The sequence below is a fragment of the Silene latifolia genome, chromosome 3 (assembly GCF_048544455.1).
Source record: "Silene latifolia isolate original U9 population chromosome 3, ASM4854445v1, whole genome shotgun sequence".
NCBI classification, from domain to species: domain Eukaryota; kingdom Viridiplantae; phylum Streptophyta; class Magnoliopsida; order Caryophyllales; family Caryophyllaceae; genus Silene; species Silene latifolia.
Window position 1 is genome coordinate 129,284,797 of NC_133528.1, and position 16,230 is coordinate 129,301,026.

The following is a 16,230-nucleotide window of genomic DNA, read 5'->3' on the forward strand; positions in this document are numbered from 1 at the left end:
GAGGAAATACAGTTCTTATGCTTGCTATGAATGCTAAAGAGTAATTCGTGTATGTTTCGATGATCCTTCTTCTTTGCATGGGTGTTCCTTATATAGGGGAGGTCGAGGAGCTAGGGTTCCTTCCTTCTTCTCCAAGTTACTCCTAATTTAACAATGGGTAGGTCTCTCCTTTCTTCGGATCTCGCAAGCTATTGGACTCTCACAAGCTTCGTCCGTGTGGATCAAAGCCCACTTCCTGCGTTACTCGCTGAGGCTGGCACCCTGGTATCTTGCATCCCGTGGCGCTCCCAGGCCTGCTGCCCCAAGTCAGCCCATATCCATATTTTGGGCCTAACAGGTACGAAAAAGTACATAAATAAGTACACAAAAATGGCTCTCAATAACTTAATAAGAGACCGTCTCGCCAAAAGTTTTAAATGTTTATATTCCTTTAGGATTTCTTGCCGATTTTTATTTTAAAACAATTGAGTATTTGCGTGGTAAGATGTCATTTGGTTCATTGCTTAGAAATATAATAGATTGAAATGAGAAAAACAGAAAAGTATGAGAAAGTATGAGGTTCTAATTCCATACCTTTTAAAACATGTTTGGTTCATTAGAAAAATAAACATAAAAAATGGAGTTTGAATTCATGAAGAGGAGGTGAGTATGAGATTCCGAGGGGTTGAGGCGGATTTAGAATCTTGATAGATTCTAACTGACCCGACCCGACCCGACCCGACCGATATGACCTGACCCGAGACTCGAAAATGGCCCGACGTGTGTGACCCAACCCAAAATGACCCGACTTTAATGACCCAAAATAACTTAATTATGACAAAATCATAACCCTAAATGACCCAAACAACCTAGACAGACCCGAATCCAAAATAATCCAATCCAAGGTGATCCAACCTGAAGTGACCCAAATCAAACCCGACCAAAATGACCCATTCACCTGTTCTAGACTTACACTGATTGTCATACACTCATACGCCATTAAACCGTACTATGATTCAGTCATCACTCCAGAAAACAGCAACAACGAATTATCGTCCCTGAAAATGAACAACACCAAAGGTTTACTAATGACATACCCAGTTTCCACATACTTAAAACAACAACTAATTAATCAACAATTCACCCTCTATCAACTCTGGGAAAACCCTATTAATTCCCAACAATTTAAACAAATTTCAAACTCAATCCATGCAATTGTGGGCAATGCTTCACATGGTGTAAATGCTGATTTAATTGAATCACTCCCAAATTTAGAGATTATTGCTACTTATAGTGTTGGGGTTGATCAAATTGATTTGATTAAATGTAAGGAAAGAGGGATTAAGGTTACTAATACTCCTGATGTTCTTACTAATGATGTTGCTGATTTGGCTATTGCTCTGGTTTTGGCTACCCTTAGACGGGTTTGTGTTGGTGATGGGTTTGTCAGAAGTGGTGCTTGGAAAAGTTGTGATCTTTCTTTGGGTACTAAGGTTTGTTCATTGTTTATCTTTCTTGTTTTTATTTTATCGGACCGTTCCGTGTCAATTATTTGTCTACCTTTAATTAAGACGGGAGAGTATATTGTTGTTGTTGGATGATTTGGCATTTTGGGTTATGTTCATATTTGGGTTTTCATTCGTTGACGACTTGACGTGGTTGGTCTTATGTAAGAATGTTGTATGCGCTTTACTAGAAGTAGGGATGGCAATGGGTCGGGTTGGACTGGGTTTTGCAAGATCCAAACCCGATCCACTTACTTATTGGATCCCAGATCCATATCCATACCCGATCCACTGCATAATCCAAAACCCAATACGAAACTTGATGTGACTACATAAAAATTTAATCTTATATAAGAAAATTTAAATTTCAAGGTTAATAAAGCCTAAGTTTTCAATAATATCCACTTGGATCGGGTTCGGGTATGAATGGACCGGGTTTGGATTTGGTTCGGGTTTTCCAATAGTGGATATGGATATGGGTTTTTAAATAGTGGATCGATAATGGGTTTTTAAAGAGTGGGTTTGGATCGAATTTTTTCCTTCGGTTCGATTCGGGTTCGGTTCGATTTGGGTGATAATTGCCATCCCTAACTAGAAGGCCATTGTACGCCTTATAACAATCTCATTGGAGAATATTTGTAGTTGACATATTATACGTCACCATATTCCGCAACTACAAATATTCTCAAATAAGTTTTGAGGATATTGCTTGTTATTTGTTCCTGCAGGCTAGCCTGCATAATGGGTAGCTTAAGAAGTTAAGTATGTGCTAACATTGTTTTAGTATAAGATGGCTAGGATTGATAGGTGCATTCTTGTTTCATGCTTGGGGTTTGATAACATTGTTTTTATTTTCGTTCGAATTCAATGGCATTAGTTATCTGGTCATCTACATAGTATAAAAGCCAAGTTTTTTCAGGGTTTCCTATTGCCTAATGAGTTTTATAAATTTGGCTGCATATGGGCCCTCCACGTTTTATATACCGTTTAGTTACACTCTCTCCTCTCCTCTACTCAATTCTTATTCTGATTAATCTTATTTAGATGTCGATTTTTAATTACTTAAATCTTAATTCTTAATTCTTAATTCTTAAATTCAGTAATTAGTGATAATTAGTGATTCTATAAGAGATTTTATTCACTAACTAATGATTAATATCGACCTGTGCATTTTTTCGCACGGGTTTAACACTAATTAGTATGATTAACTGTGAGTTTCTGCTTTCATATAGCTTCTTCATGAGATAGGCTAGTTAGTTTCATATCTTAGAATGATCTATCGGCGCAGCCCCTAAATTAGCTCAGATTCTCATTTTGTTCTCAACGTTTAGTTTGTTGATTGTCCGATTAAAGTTTCACCAATCACCACGATGAATTCAATGGAGGTTTACAGGAAATGAGTCAAATAATGCTGTACTATGTACTGTTAAAGGCTAAAGCACATCTTGTTTAAAAGGGACAGTAGGAAGATGGAGGTATAACCCCATGTAAGTGTTTGTAGCATAAACTAAAGAAAATCTTTCTGATGATAATGTTTCGCTTTGAAAAATCAATGTAGTACCTCTTCAAAAGTGAGAGCAATTGGGATCTGTCACGAGTTTAGTAGCAAACTGCAGTTCAGATTCTACTCTTGCTTGACAAGTATTTAATATATTCTTGGTCCTCTGATCTTGCAACTACCTAGCTATCGAGATGCTACTTCAATGTTGTGTGCAAATTTGAAGGGACTCTGTCACTTGTGGCTGAGTTTATAAGATTATTTACAGTATACAGTATAATGTATGCATACCATTGTGTTTTTTTAAAAATCAGATTTTTCGTTCTAAGCAAAATGTTTCATAGGTTGCTTAGCTGTTCCTATTTCATCCCTTAGAGACATGTCATGACTTTCTGCAGTTCACAATAATAAATCACATTCTGTATACTGATTTTTGTTGAACAATACGATAAAAAACCAAGTATTGCTTGCACTAGGTCTTGAGGTCTTGAGGGGCCTTGCTATTCGAAAACCAAGTTCTTGTTTTTTGCTCAAAATCGACCAGCTATGGTTTACTTGCAGCAATTGTCCAACTATCTGTTGTACATCATTTCCGTTTGACCCTTTTATATATTGATGATGCTTGTTCATAAATCGGATTTTATGATTTTTTTTATTTCTGTTGTGAAAGAGACGCTGAATGAGTAGTTGACAGTTGTAAGGACGCAACCAGGATAAATTCTCATACGGTTGTAATTCAACATCCGCAGATGATAGTAAACTCACTTCAGATGATTTCTCTAGGTTATGCTAGAGTGCTAGACTATGAACTAGCCTAATTCTGTGCCAATTCAGCCTGATTGCAATCTTTATTGGAATGAAAAGTCAGACTGTAGTAGTTCTTTGCCTGTTTTCCCTCTCTTTGAGTTATAATGTCATACTTTTTTTTTCTATATATCACCGATTACAGAACATTTGTTTCACTGGTTTCCTTTATGTCTTTTGTTTAATGCGGTTTTATTGTTTCTTTGGTTGTGTGTATGTTAGCAGACCTTGCAACGCTTGATCCGATCATACTCAATTGGAACCCTAAAAGAACAACCCTTAACCATGTCTTTTGTTTCATGTGGTTGTAGACATTACCTGGAATGACATTTGATACAAAAACCCAAGAAGACCCAAAGATGACCTGACTGGTAATCATGTATCCAAAAGCGACCAAATCCAATATGAACTGTATGTAAATGACCCCATAACAGCACACCTCATGTGACCGGACCTATAAACGATGAGGTTGGAACAAGAACCTTAATATTGATGTTCTAAAATTGATCTGATTGACCCAATCTGTAATCATTGTGCCGAAAACAGCGCGGACCTAAAATGACTCGTATCCAAAACGACCTCGTAACATTGCACCTGAAAATCTGAAATAACCCTAATGCGAACTTGTATTGACTGACCGAAATAAAACATTTTGCCAGGTCTAGTAATAGGCTGCAATCTTTGACTGGGGTAGACCAGTAGTCATCTTTAACACACTCTACCTACATTTGCTTTTCAGTTCAGTGGCAAGTCAGTGGGAATTCTCGGACTGGGCAGGATTGGTTCTGCCATTGCAAAGAGAGCCGAAGCATTTGGATGTTCCATTAGTTATTGCTCCCGGTCCAAGAAACCTGATCTCAACTACAAATACTATGACAAAGTCACAGACTTAGCAGCGAACACCGAAATCCTCATTGTTTCATGCTCCCTTAATGAAGAAACCCGTCACATTATCAACCGTGAGGTAATCGATGCATTGGGTCCCAAGGGAATCCTTGTAAACATAGGACGAGGTGCTCACATAGTTGAATCTCAACTTGTCTCGGCACTAGTGGAAGGCAGATTAGGCGGCGCTGGGCTTGATGTTTTCGAGAATGAGCCCAGTGTTCCTGAAGAGCTCTTCAAGCTTGATAATGTGGTGATGATGTCTCATGTAGGAAGCGACACAGTTGAAACTTGCCAGGCCATGGCAGATCTCGTTGTCCGAAATTTAGAGGCGCATTTCCTAAAAGAGCCATTGCTGACTCCAGTTATCTGACTTGCTACAATTGCCAAATTATTTGGAACTTCGCATAAATATTTGCTCAACTTATCAGGGTATGTCTTTCGAATTTTTATATATTATTTTTTTGTTTTTTCTTTGCGTACATTAGTGACATAAGCTTTTTTTATCTATCTTCTGAAGTAGAATTTTGCTCAAATACACTTGAAGAAAAGCTATTGATTGAGGTTTTAGGTGTCATAGTTTTCTTTTCTTCTCTTATTATATGTATACTGTGAAGTTTGAACTGGTATTGCAAGTCTTTAAAAAATCAGTTTCTTGCGAGATTTTAGTAACTGAAACACAATCATGTCAATTGCTTTCTCTGTTACTCGAGTCTAAAGCTAAGAAAACAACCCAAACTCAAATGTCGGTGCCAGTCAGCTTATCTAAAGAATTTCATGTTTTATATCAAATGTTCCATTTGTCACATCCATTTGTTTACATTTTCTTTTGTAATTGATATTTCATGCGAGCACGTACAAGAATGGGTAGGTTATAGTGTAATAACAGGGGTTCCGTTCAACTAGTCAGGTTAACTCAAATAATTGACGCGAAACAGTCCGTTTATATTTGATACAAGAATGGAATATGTTGGTGTCTTCTTGGTCAATATCACAGCATGTCCATGCCATGGTAGTTAGTAAGGCATCCCCATAGCCTAGCGAGTCGTGAATCAGTTCAAGCATGCTATCATTACGTTTGCTTATAATATACTGTACTTCGTATTAGACGCTCTGTTGGGAGCATAGCGTACCGTGATTCCGTGAATCAATGTTAGTATACGGTATACCTACCAAATTAGGTTGCTCATCTAATCTCTTGACACCGGAAATTGGTTTCTCTTCTGTCTGAACGAACTGCTGCTTGTCTGGATAGTAGGCTAGTAGCTGAATGATACGGAGTACGTAATTGGTGCAATAATATGGCACACATTTATATTCTGTAAATAAACATCTACTGTATTATAGAGGGTGGCTAATAGTTGAATGTGAATTTGGGTACATGAGTAGTCAGTAGTCAATATCCTGCATTCCCACGTTAGAAGGGAATGGGGATATTTCCTCAGGATATAAAGACAACCCTTATTTTGTCCATAATTCATAAACTAGGGACCAAACTTTTCAGAAATTGAGCAATAAATCTCAGTTATCATGTGCCCATATTACAAACACTGACCATTTTCCCAACCTACAGCTACGCCTTAGATTCATTTGTGGCACACTCATTAAGAAACGTTCTACTTCCTTCGTCCTAATCATTAACCAATGCTACTTAAGAACCGAAGAAGGGGAGATGGTTTAGCTTCGCCATCATTATACTCTGTAGGTAGAGAATAGTGAATCTTTGACTTCCTCTCGAATGAAAATATTATGAATCTAGTTTAAAAATTCTAGTAATAGGAGAAAATAATGCACTTTCAATATATGTGATGATAGCAGAGTCCGATACGCTTAGATTTTTAAAATGATAATGATAGACGGAGTAGACAACAAGGACATATGATATGCAATTATGCACATCCACACAAACTTGAGGATAATTATATGTACTCCAGACAACATTATGTAATCGAAATTGTCGTAATCTGATGATTAGAAAGCCTTAGTACAAACTACTAAAGAAAATGACATCATACTAAACGAAAACTTCGCTTTCTTAGCTTTTTCATCTTCATCATCTTCTTCTACACCCTTCTCTTCTTCATTTAGGCTGTTGCAGACTTGCAGGTTTGTGACGTCGTCTTATCGTATGTTAAGACGATACTGCACCTTTGAAGATTAAGAAGTTAAGTGTCTCAAGTGTGAAGTAAATGAATGTTCCTTTAGAATGAGTGAAGAAACACCCAAAATTCGAACCCACTACACATTGCCATCCTCCTCCGTATCTCTTGTCAAACTCCTGTTGCATCATTTTTGCACAAAAAAAACATTCAGGAAGAGCTCACACATTTACTGTATTCGAAAACCAGACAATAAACAACGCACTGACAATACCGTGTGCAATGGGTTCATGTCGAGGCATGACCACACCGGTGTACCGTGTACAATTGAAAAGAAGTAGGGATACCTGTTTGATGTATGCAGCTATAGATTTGTACTCGACGACATCATAAACATCGAGAGCCTGAGAAGCAGAAGCCATGGCTTGAATCTGCATCTTGACAGGCATATCTGTGTCCTCTACCATAGCTTTTCCTTCTAACATTTTCTCTCTATTTTTTTCTTCCTTTTTTATGAATGAAGATAAAAAAACAAAAAAACCCAGATGTTATATGAAACTGTTGATTCTTCTTATCTTGAAGACTCAGAAAGGATACCAACTTTCAAGTTTGTTTTAGAAGGCGTATGTAATATTGTTGTATGATATGAGGTGCAATTAGCTGAGGTATTTAAGCTGGACCCTCTTCTATGTAACGGAATCTTTTGCCACAAATTCTTGTTTGTGACGGCACATATCCGTCACTATTGAGTGACGGATACCATTTTACCTCACAAAGTACCCACTTTTTCTCTCTCTGCAACACTATTTATGTGGTCCCCTTTCTCCACTAACCCATTTTGTTACCATTTTATCTCACAAAATATCCGCCACAAATGGTAACCCGTCACAAGGGAGACCAATTGATCTTTTGCTGACATATGTTATTATACATACTCCCTTTTTCTCTCTCATTTCAATCTAACGTGTGTCATTAGAGTACATGTTAAAAATCCGAATGATATAATATGGAATATATCAACCGGTGTCTTGTAATGGTGTTATATATTTTTATATTTTAGTTATTTTAAAAAAAAAATTACTGTCGGAATTTTGGTATTTGCCCACCCCCTGCCTGCTGCACGTTTTTCTGAACTTTTTTTTGTCCTTATTTTTCTACTCCCAGCCTTAGGGGCATGTCTTTTCGCCCTCTCTCTCTCTCTTAGGTATGTCCTATTCATCAAACTAAAGGATAATGTTGTTTTTGGATAAAGCTTGAGAGGTTCGGATAAATTTCATGTACGATTGATTATTAGGTTTGGTGTAGAACCAATTTTGGGTAATTAAAACCAATAAATAAAAATTACTAATACGAATGATCTAGTAGGAGTTGACTCGCATCCTAGTAGATAAATATGAATATGACTCAACAAACATATTTGCATGTATATCCGGATATGACTTGAACTTAAATTGGTCCAAAGCCGAGATAACCAGTTTATCAAATCAGTTAGAATGACCTGGGAAATTAAACAACTAGTGTCAAAATGACGTGTGTATGTGTAGGAGATACGGAGTATAGATTATTTTTTAAGGTTGACGCGCAACGGTCCGCGAGGTGTAAGTTGCTGAAATTGTAAAGTGATGAAATTGGTATGACTCACCTGCATTGGAGTTTATCCATTTTACTTAGTTTTCAGTTCGCTGCTCCTAATATACTGCACTTTCTGCCAAATGCGGTTTTCTCTCTTCTGTACTAAATTTATTAATTTATGCCATTTCCCAATTTGGTTTCTTTACAACTTTGACTATAATAAGAGATGAGTTAAGCATACAATAAGGACTCGAATTTTACGATTTTTTTCGCATCACCGACTAAGCTTGTAACGTTTAAAGATAAGTCGATAAGGATCCCAAACTCTACTTTCAATACTTCTCCATTACTACCTGCAACATTGATTGCACAAGCGTGTTCAAATTAGAGGTGGCAATTATTGACACGACACGAACCCGACACAAAGTTAGTGGGTTAGGGTTGAGAGGTTGTGACCCTTTTAAGTAATTGGGTTGACATGGACACGACACGAAACTTAAATGAGTCGGGTTAGGGTTGAGCTCTTTTGACACGAACCCAACACGAATAACCCATTTATTTAAAAATGTCGTAATATATCTGGGTTGAATCAATAATCCAACCAAACAACTTAAAAATAAGCTTTCTCATTAATCATTTTTGGGATAATAAGGCTATAAAACTTAACTTATCTATTAGTTTATTGGGTTCAATGTGTTAAAAATGACCCGCTACAAGATAAATGGGTTAAACAAGTCGGGTTATAGAAAAATTAAATGAATTGGGTTAGGGTTGAGACAAATGACACGTTTATGTAATTGGGTCGGGTTAGGGTTGGGGTAGTGATCACCCGTTTAAAGTTGACATAGACACTAACACGACACGATCTAATCTATTTGTCAGGTCTAGTTCAAACTACAATATCATTTTTAACTTCTTACCAAACAAAAATCACAAATTCTCATTTGTGACATGTAATATCCGTCACTTTGGAGTGACGGATACCATTTTACCTCACAAAATATCCACTTTTTCTCTCTCTGCAACACTGTTCATGTGGTCCCCTTTCTCCACTAACCCATTTTGTTACCATTTTTACTCACAAATTATCCGCCACAAATGGTAACCCGTCACAAGGGAGACCAATTGAACGAAAATACTCTGCAATTTTTGTTTGTATATACACCCTTCTATGCACCGGTTATTATACGGTTTTCACTTTTTTCTTAAACTTCAGTTAGTTCCTATTCGCTTGGTGGCATATGCTTGGCACTGCCTAGGGCACGAACTGTCACTGAACGTCTTTAAGGCGTGTGCCGTTCTAAGGACGGTCGTTGGGGAACGAACAAATAGCTGGACTTTCTTTATCAAGGATCCTTCCATCGTTGTCGTGTATCCGGCTAAGGGTACTTTGAAGAGTTGGAAAATCAAGTTTCTATATGTGAAGAGTGATTGCCCCTGGAAACAACCTCGTCACTTCCGGAATAACGTGTGGCTGGCGATGGACTATAAGGTGGAGTTTCCGACAAGAAGGCAGAGTCCTCGGCTACCCTCCGGATGCGTTTTTTCACATAGGAGGAAAATATCATCTTTTCCTTCTACCAGCAGGCAGCATGCTGACATTTCGGGATCGAGGAGTGGCTTTCCCTGCTGACGTATTTTTAATGACGTATACTTATGTCGGGTGGGTTTGATCTTGGCCCTCCCGTAAAGGTATGGATGGGCCTGGGGTCAACTCATGTTTTTCTTGTTCGTCCGTCTTCATTTGGTTTATTGACTTCGTTCTGTTCTTTTGCCAATCGTTTCTACTTAGAGTGGTTAGTCTCTGTTGGAGCTTGTGTCCTCCACAGTTAGTGTGATAACGTATATAAATCTCTTATAGGTTCACAAGGGTATACTTTGTATTTTATCAGTTGATTAACGATTACCTAATAACGGTTGGCTTGCTGGAAAGTTTGACGTTATTATCATACTGATGGCGGTGATCAACTGGTCCCTAAAAGTCACACCTAAAGGATGTGTTTGAGAGATGTGATTATGGAAATGTAATCACATTGATGCCTTATATGACTAAAAGGTTAGTCCATGTATTTGACTAAACAGTAAGTCAATGTGATGATGAGACGATTATTTAATACAATTAAATAATATTAGCTGAGACGAATTAACTGTCAATTCGTAAATTGAATATAAACTGTTATATTTAATTAATGTATATAATGTTAGCTTAAACGAATTAAGATGTTAATTCGTAATTAAACATAATCGGTTATATTTAATTAGCTAATTATAAATATGCGATATTTATAGTTAAAGTATATATTATACGAGATTGTCATAATAAATTATTACAGGCCGGTATTAATAAATCGACTGCAAGCTGTTGTGTGTAGACTTATTAATACGGAATAAAATAAATGACAATTTATAATTATACAAATTTTTATACATTTTTGGAATAACCGAAAATAAGGAGATTTTATCCTCATTTTTGGTTGTTGCCTAAAACCGAAATAAGAGTAAAAAGAGGAAGAAAATATATTCCTCTAATTACCCCATTTCGGACGGTTTAAGAGAAAAAAAGAGGAGATGATTTTCTCACTTCTCTTTTAACCTAATTCACTTGACCTAATTCTCTCATCATTCACTCAAAACCCTAAAAATTAATTTTCAATTTTGGGGATCTATTCTAGCAAGAACAAGGGCATTTCTCATAGCATCTTGGGTGCAACGATTAGGAGAATATCGATTTCGATATTGTTCTTAGGTCGAATTTGCTAGGACCAAAGGTTGATTCTTAATCTTTACTATTTTGTTTATGCAATTTCTTTTATGACTAGTATTCATAATCATAATTTCGTTATAATCCTAATAATCTTAAAGGAAGTATCCCGATATTTCCTACAAGTGGTATCAGAGCCAAGGCCATGAAATTATTTTTGTTGAATTTCATAAATGGATTTAAACAATTTTTGAAGAAAAACATTTCGGCCGAAGGAAAAAAAAATTTGCCGATTGGATTTTTTTTTTCAGCCGAGATGGTTTCGGTTTTTTATGTTTATATTTCCATTTTGATTCATTCATTTTATTGTTTTAATAAGTTAAAATGATTATATGATGAATTTGTAGATGTTTGATTTAATGAGGATTAAATTAAAATGTAAATGGAAATTGTTTCATTGTTGATAAATTGTTTTTGCTATATAGTTTTGGTATAGAACTTAATTTAATCATGTTCAAATCAATTGTGATGAATCATATATACGGATAATCGATTTTGTCATAATTTGGATATTCATTTTAAGAGGTTAAATTGAATTATGAAGTTTGAATCCATGTTTAAATTAATAGATGATGTTTATGTCAATCATGTTATATTAGCAACATTAAACTTTTTGTCCACATAAAATTTTTATTTTTTTTTTCGAGAAAAGTAAGATAAAAACGGCTGTATGTCGTGAGGTCTGGAATTTTTTTTTTTTTTTGTTTTAGGGCATAATGCCGAAAGAAAAAAAAAGGAGACTGTTTCTTTTATTTTTGCCATATGCCGAGAGAAAAAAAAATTATTTTTTTTCGTTTTTTTTTTCTTGTTTGTCGAGAGCATATTTTAAGAAAAAAAAATTTCTGTTTTTTTCTTTTATTGTTGTTTTTGGCCAATATTGATTATACATTAAATTAATAATGTATGATTGATTATTGTGAAGAAGTTCACAATTTATAGATACCTAATTATTTTAAAGAAGTTTAAAATGATGTTGGATTAATTCATATTACAAGATTAATATGTATTAAGATTAAAATTATTGTGAGTAATTGAGGAATTGTCACATAATTTGATCAATTAAATAGGTGGTTTGGATAAATTACTCTACATAATTAAGGAATTATGTCTTGAATGTTTAATTTATTAGTTGATGCATTTTTATTTAGTTGAATGTTTTGTTGAATGGTTTAATTTACGTTTTTTGCAATCGGTTATAATTTGTAATACCTAGTGTGGCCTTAGTTAAATTATGTTTTCGTAATGATGGAAACATAATTTTTAATGTAATTTGAGATCTCGTATCTCCGTTTGGTTTTCTTTTATATTATGGTTTTGAAATTAGAATGTAAATAGGTTTATTATGTAATTTTTAAATTGTAATTTTGAGAAGACTGAAGATGGAGATTGGATTGCTCACTCCCGCTACATGGACCAAGATGGAACATCAAGACAAGCTTCTCGGGTCCAAGGATGGATTTCAAAGTTGTATTTATGTTCATTTTGGTAGATAGGTCACACTAGGACCTTATTTTATTTTACGTTTTACCATTCTTATTGCTTTTCATTCACATGATAGTTAGTGCATCATATTCCGCCTAAACCAAACCACCTACTAAAATGCATGAAAATTGACTCATATAGATTGAATGTTAGTTTTCATAGACATACAGATGTCACACTTTTTAAGCCATCGCCTTAGTTTATTTATTCTCGCATGCTAGATATTAGTTCACTTAAAATGAATTAAAATAAAGTTGATGGGATCTTCCTCTAAAACTGAAATTAAGACTAGTCTTTATAAGGGCAAACAGCTATGAATCCCTTCTTCGTCGGTAGGCATATAGGACCTTACTCTCCATATGACCCCTTCTACGTTGGGTAAGTAGTTTGTGTTGACTTAGTTTACCTCAACATTATAATCCGAAGAGTTTCTCGTGATTATGATGGACTAAAGATAGAATTTACAGAAATTTATCGACCAAGAATTCTAACAGTAGAATTAGCCAAAAGGTTGGCTTATCAATTTGAGATAATCGAGTCTTGGAATCATTTATATAATTCTTGAGGGAGGTCAATTGTATAAATGCTTGAGTCTTCGCGTTATAACAGTATTGCATTAGACTTAAATCATAACGATGAGTATGCTTATTATATTTTATTCTCCTTTTCGCAGTGTAGAATTCGTTTATATTGATAATACTGTTACAACAAATGGCTGGAAATAACGAAATCCCAATGCCAAGTGCCACACTTGGACGCGAGTCCTGACTGAAAGCTTTCATGGACCACATGAATCAGTTCACACGTCCCGAAAAATGACGGGTCCAACTTTATGGACCGGGAGGCATCATTGCGGAATGCTTGCCATTCTTTGACGGTAAGCTCAAGTACTTAACTGAGCCAATATCGGTAAACCCAGGCCCCAATGCAGGAGTTAACGAGTCACTTGCTTATAGTGACTTCGTCATGGAAGCGGGTGCGATAAAGAACGTACTCATTTTTGCAATACAAACCAATTTGCAAAGACGCTTCATTGCCCAAGGTGCAAACAAGATTTTCACCACGCTCACTAACGAGTTCTCAAAAGCACCGAGAATCGTTACTTATGAGCATACATGTCGCTTCTTTGATGCGAAACTCCATAAGGGCCAACCGGTTAGCCCACACATTCTTAACATGATTGAGAATGTCGAGAAATTGGAGGCACTTGATTGCAAAATCAGTGAGAGCATAGTCATTGACCGTATGCTTCATTCACTTCATGATGGTTTTGCCCTCTTCAGGGCAAATTACTACATGAATGACATGAAGAAAAGTCCTCATAAGCTACACTCACTTCTCATACAGACCGAGAAGGATATGAAATTGAGTGGGACCATGAAGCAAGATGTTCTCATGATTTCCAACAAGAATAAGGGTAAGGGCAAAGCTCCCGGCGACCTAACTGTAGGAAAGCCAAAGTTTAAGAAACCAGGAAACGGTAAGAGTGGGCCTGGTGAGACTAGTGGCTCACAAGGCAAGGCAAAGAGCAAGGGCGGTGACATTGAGTGCCACCATTGTCACAAGACTGGACATTGGAGGAGGAACTGTCTCGTGTACCGTGAGGACATAAAAGCAGGCCGCGTCACTCCTGTTCGTATGTCATCTTATATTCATATGATTGAGATTAACCATGCAAGTTTCGGAACTTGGGTACTTGATACTGTTTGTGGTTCTCATCTGTGTAATCATTTGCGGGGCCTAAAAAACATCACACCTCTCGGAAAGGGTGATGTGGACCTGCGAGTCGGGAATGGAGCTAGAGTTGCTGCAGTCTGTGGACGGCGGGGGCCCACGGGGGCGCTTGGGAGGAAAAGAGAAACAAGCGTTTGCATTTTTGTATGGAGTCGCCACCAATTTTTATGGGAAATTGGAACCGTTCGAATACCTCGTGTCATGTCAAGACACAAAGTAGAGACATGAACACTAAGCAATCGTTACCCTTAGCATTCTATGTCTAGAATGACTCTCGTGGATGCCAATGAACACGGGTGTTCACAGATATCTGGAGTAAGGGGTGAGGGTACGTATTAGGAAGCTCTTTTGATCGAACACCTAATCCCGCCCGCCTCGATAGCGGCCTCTACTAATGATTAGGGAAGTTATTCATACTTGATATATCGTCGGCTATATGCATGCAATGCAACATCCAAGTTTTAATCCTAACATGTGAGAATTAATACTAAGTCGGTGAAACACGTAATTAGCATACAATTAAAGTCGAAGTAGGATTTAATGCTCAATTACATGTGAGAACATACAAATGATAAAAGAAATACAATAATTATGAACTACAATAATGAAAATTACAATAATTACATTGGGTTAGGCGATTTTTGTCGAAAATACCTTTAAAACGGATAATTTGAGAAAAAGAATAAAAGAATGAATTACGAACAAATCAGAAGGTGATAATACGGATAATAGTCAATCATACGTAGACTAAATAACTAAGTCAAGGCAAAAACGGAGTTCAGAGACAGAATTCAACCCGGAACAGGCGCAGCAGAGCTGCGTCCCTTGGAAGAGGCGCAGCAGACGCTGCGTCTGTTCCTGACCTGAATTATGGCTGTGAAGCCGGAATTGCGAATTGTTAATATCAATGGGTGAATTTAAAGATTGATTAAAATTATTTACTCGGATGAAAGTGATTAATAGGTTATTTAACATATGAATGGGTCGTGAAAACAGTAAAACATGAATAAATACGGAATTAAACGAATTAACATAAGATAGATTAATTACAGGAGTGAAAAATATTAACAAACTAAACAAATTAAATCAACTAATTAAGTTAAATACGATGAATTAATGACGAATATGCGATGAATACGACAAAAGACAGATGAAAACTATATCAAAGACGAATTCCAGAAACCCAATATTGATGAATTGAATCTCTATAACCCGGAATTGAATTTAATGACGAAAACCCGCAAATATTGGATATAAGGGTGTTCCGGGTGTAATTCCAGAGCAGTTATATGTTACCACCCGTGCTTGTAGAATGACGTCTTTGGTTGAATCCTCCTTGCGGTCTCCTGAAACGATGAACAAACTGAGGGCTCGGCTTTGGACCGAGCGAACTCACTCCGACGCTCAAGTCAGTAACTTAGAGAGGTAAGTGGTTGTTACTTGGCAAAGTACGTATTGTAGAGAGATAAGGAAGATATTACCAGATGAATAGTGATTCTTAGGTTAAATTGTGGATCCCTTCCTCAATGATAGTTGAGGAGTATTTATAGACTTTCACCTTTTGTCACGTAGTGGCCAAGTGGCCAAGTGGCTAGCAGGTGGAAAGACTGATCTACCCCTCGGCCGAGGGACCTATGGCAGGCCGGCGGGCCCTGTTGACTCACCGCCGAGGGGTCTTGGATATGAGTTCGTGGATGTGTGCCCCGGGGTTGGTTGCCCGGCCGGGACCCATCCGACAGCCGGCAGTGCCTCGTCGGTTAATTTGTCTAAGCCGTTGACTTCTTGTGGATATCTTTGACCTTGCTCAATGTGTTGACTTGGTCGGGTGCGAATATGCCCCATCAATTTGCCCCAGCCGTAGTCTATGCCGTGGTATGGGCTCCGATGTATCCGAGCGTATATTCTCGCGCA

General features: G+C 37.0%; 2 protein-coding genes across 2 annotated transcripts; one reads left to right on the top strand and one right to left on the bottom strand.

The window, feature by feature from the left end:
- Positions 1-838: 838 nt before the first annotated feature.
- On the top strand, positions 839-5,354 carry LOC141648023 (glyoxylate/hydroxypyruvate/pyruvate reductase 2KGR-like). Its single transcript, XM_074456438.1, has 2 exons — positions 839-1,472; positions 4,526-5,354. The coding sequence occupies exons 1-2, from the start codon at positions 1,044-1,046 to the stop codon at positions 5,042-5,044; spliced, it is 948 nt and encodes a 315-aa protein (XP_074312539.1). The 5' UTR covers positions 839-1,043; the 3' UTR covers positions 5,045-5,354.
- A 1,090-nt stretch (positions 5,355-6,444) lies between these two features.
- Positions 6,445-7,429, bottom strand: LOC141648024 (dynein light chain 1, cytoplasmic-like). The gene is made up of 2 exons (XM_074456439.1): positions 7,118-7,429; positions 6,445-6,949 (listed from the first exon to the last, which is right to left on the bottom strand). Exons 1-2 carry the CDS (start codon positions 7,253-7,255, stop codon positions 6,803-6,805), a joined length of 285 nt encoding a protein of 94 aa, XP_074312540.1. The 5' UTR covers positions 7,256-7,429; the 3' UTR covers positions 6,445-6,802.
- Between the last annotated feature and the right edge of the window lie 8,801 nt (positions 7,430-16,230).

What these genes read in the sequence shown, in the direction of transcription:
- LOC141648024 (XM_074456439.1), bottom strand. Translation starts at nt 7,255, where the DNA reads ATGTTAGAAGGAAAAGCTATGGTAGAGGACACAGATATGCCTGTCAAG. An exon ending in TAGCTGCATACATCAAACAG is followed by an intron (nt 6,950 to 7,117) that starts GTATCCCTACTT and finishes ATGATGCAACAG; the next exon opens with GAGTTTGACAAGAGATACGG.
- LOC141648023 (XM_074456438.1), top strand. Translation starts at nt 1,044, where the DNA reads ATGAACAACACCAAAGGTTTACTAATGACATACCCAGTTTCCACATAC. An exon ending in ATCTTTCTTTGGGTACTAAG is followed by an intron (nt 1,473 to 4,525) that starts GTTTGTTCATTG and finishes TTTGCTTTTCAG; the next exon opens with TTCAGTGGCAAGTCAGTGGG.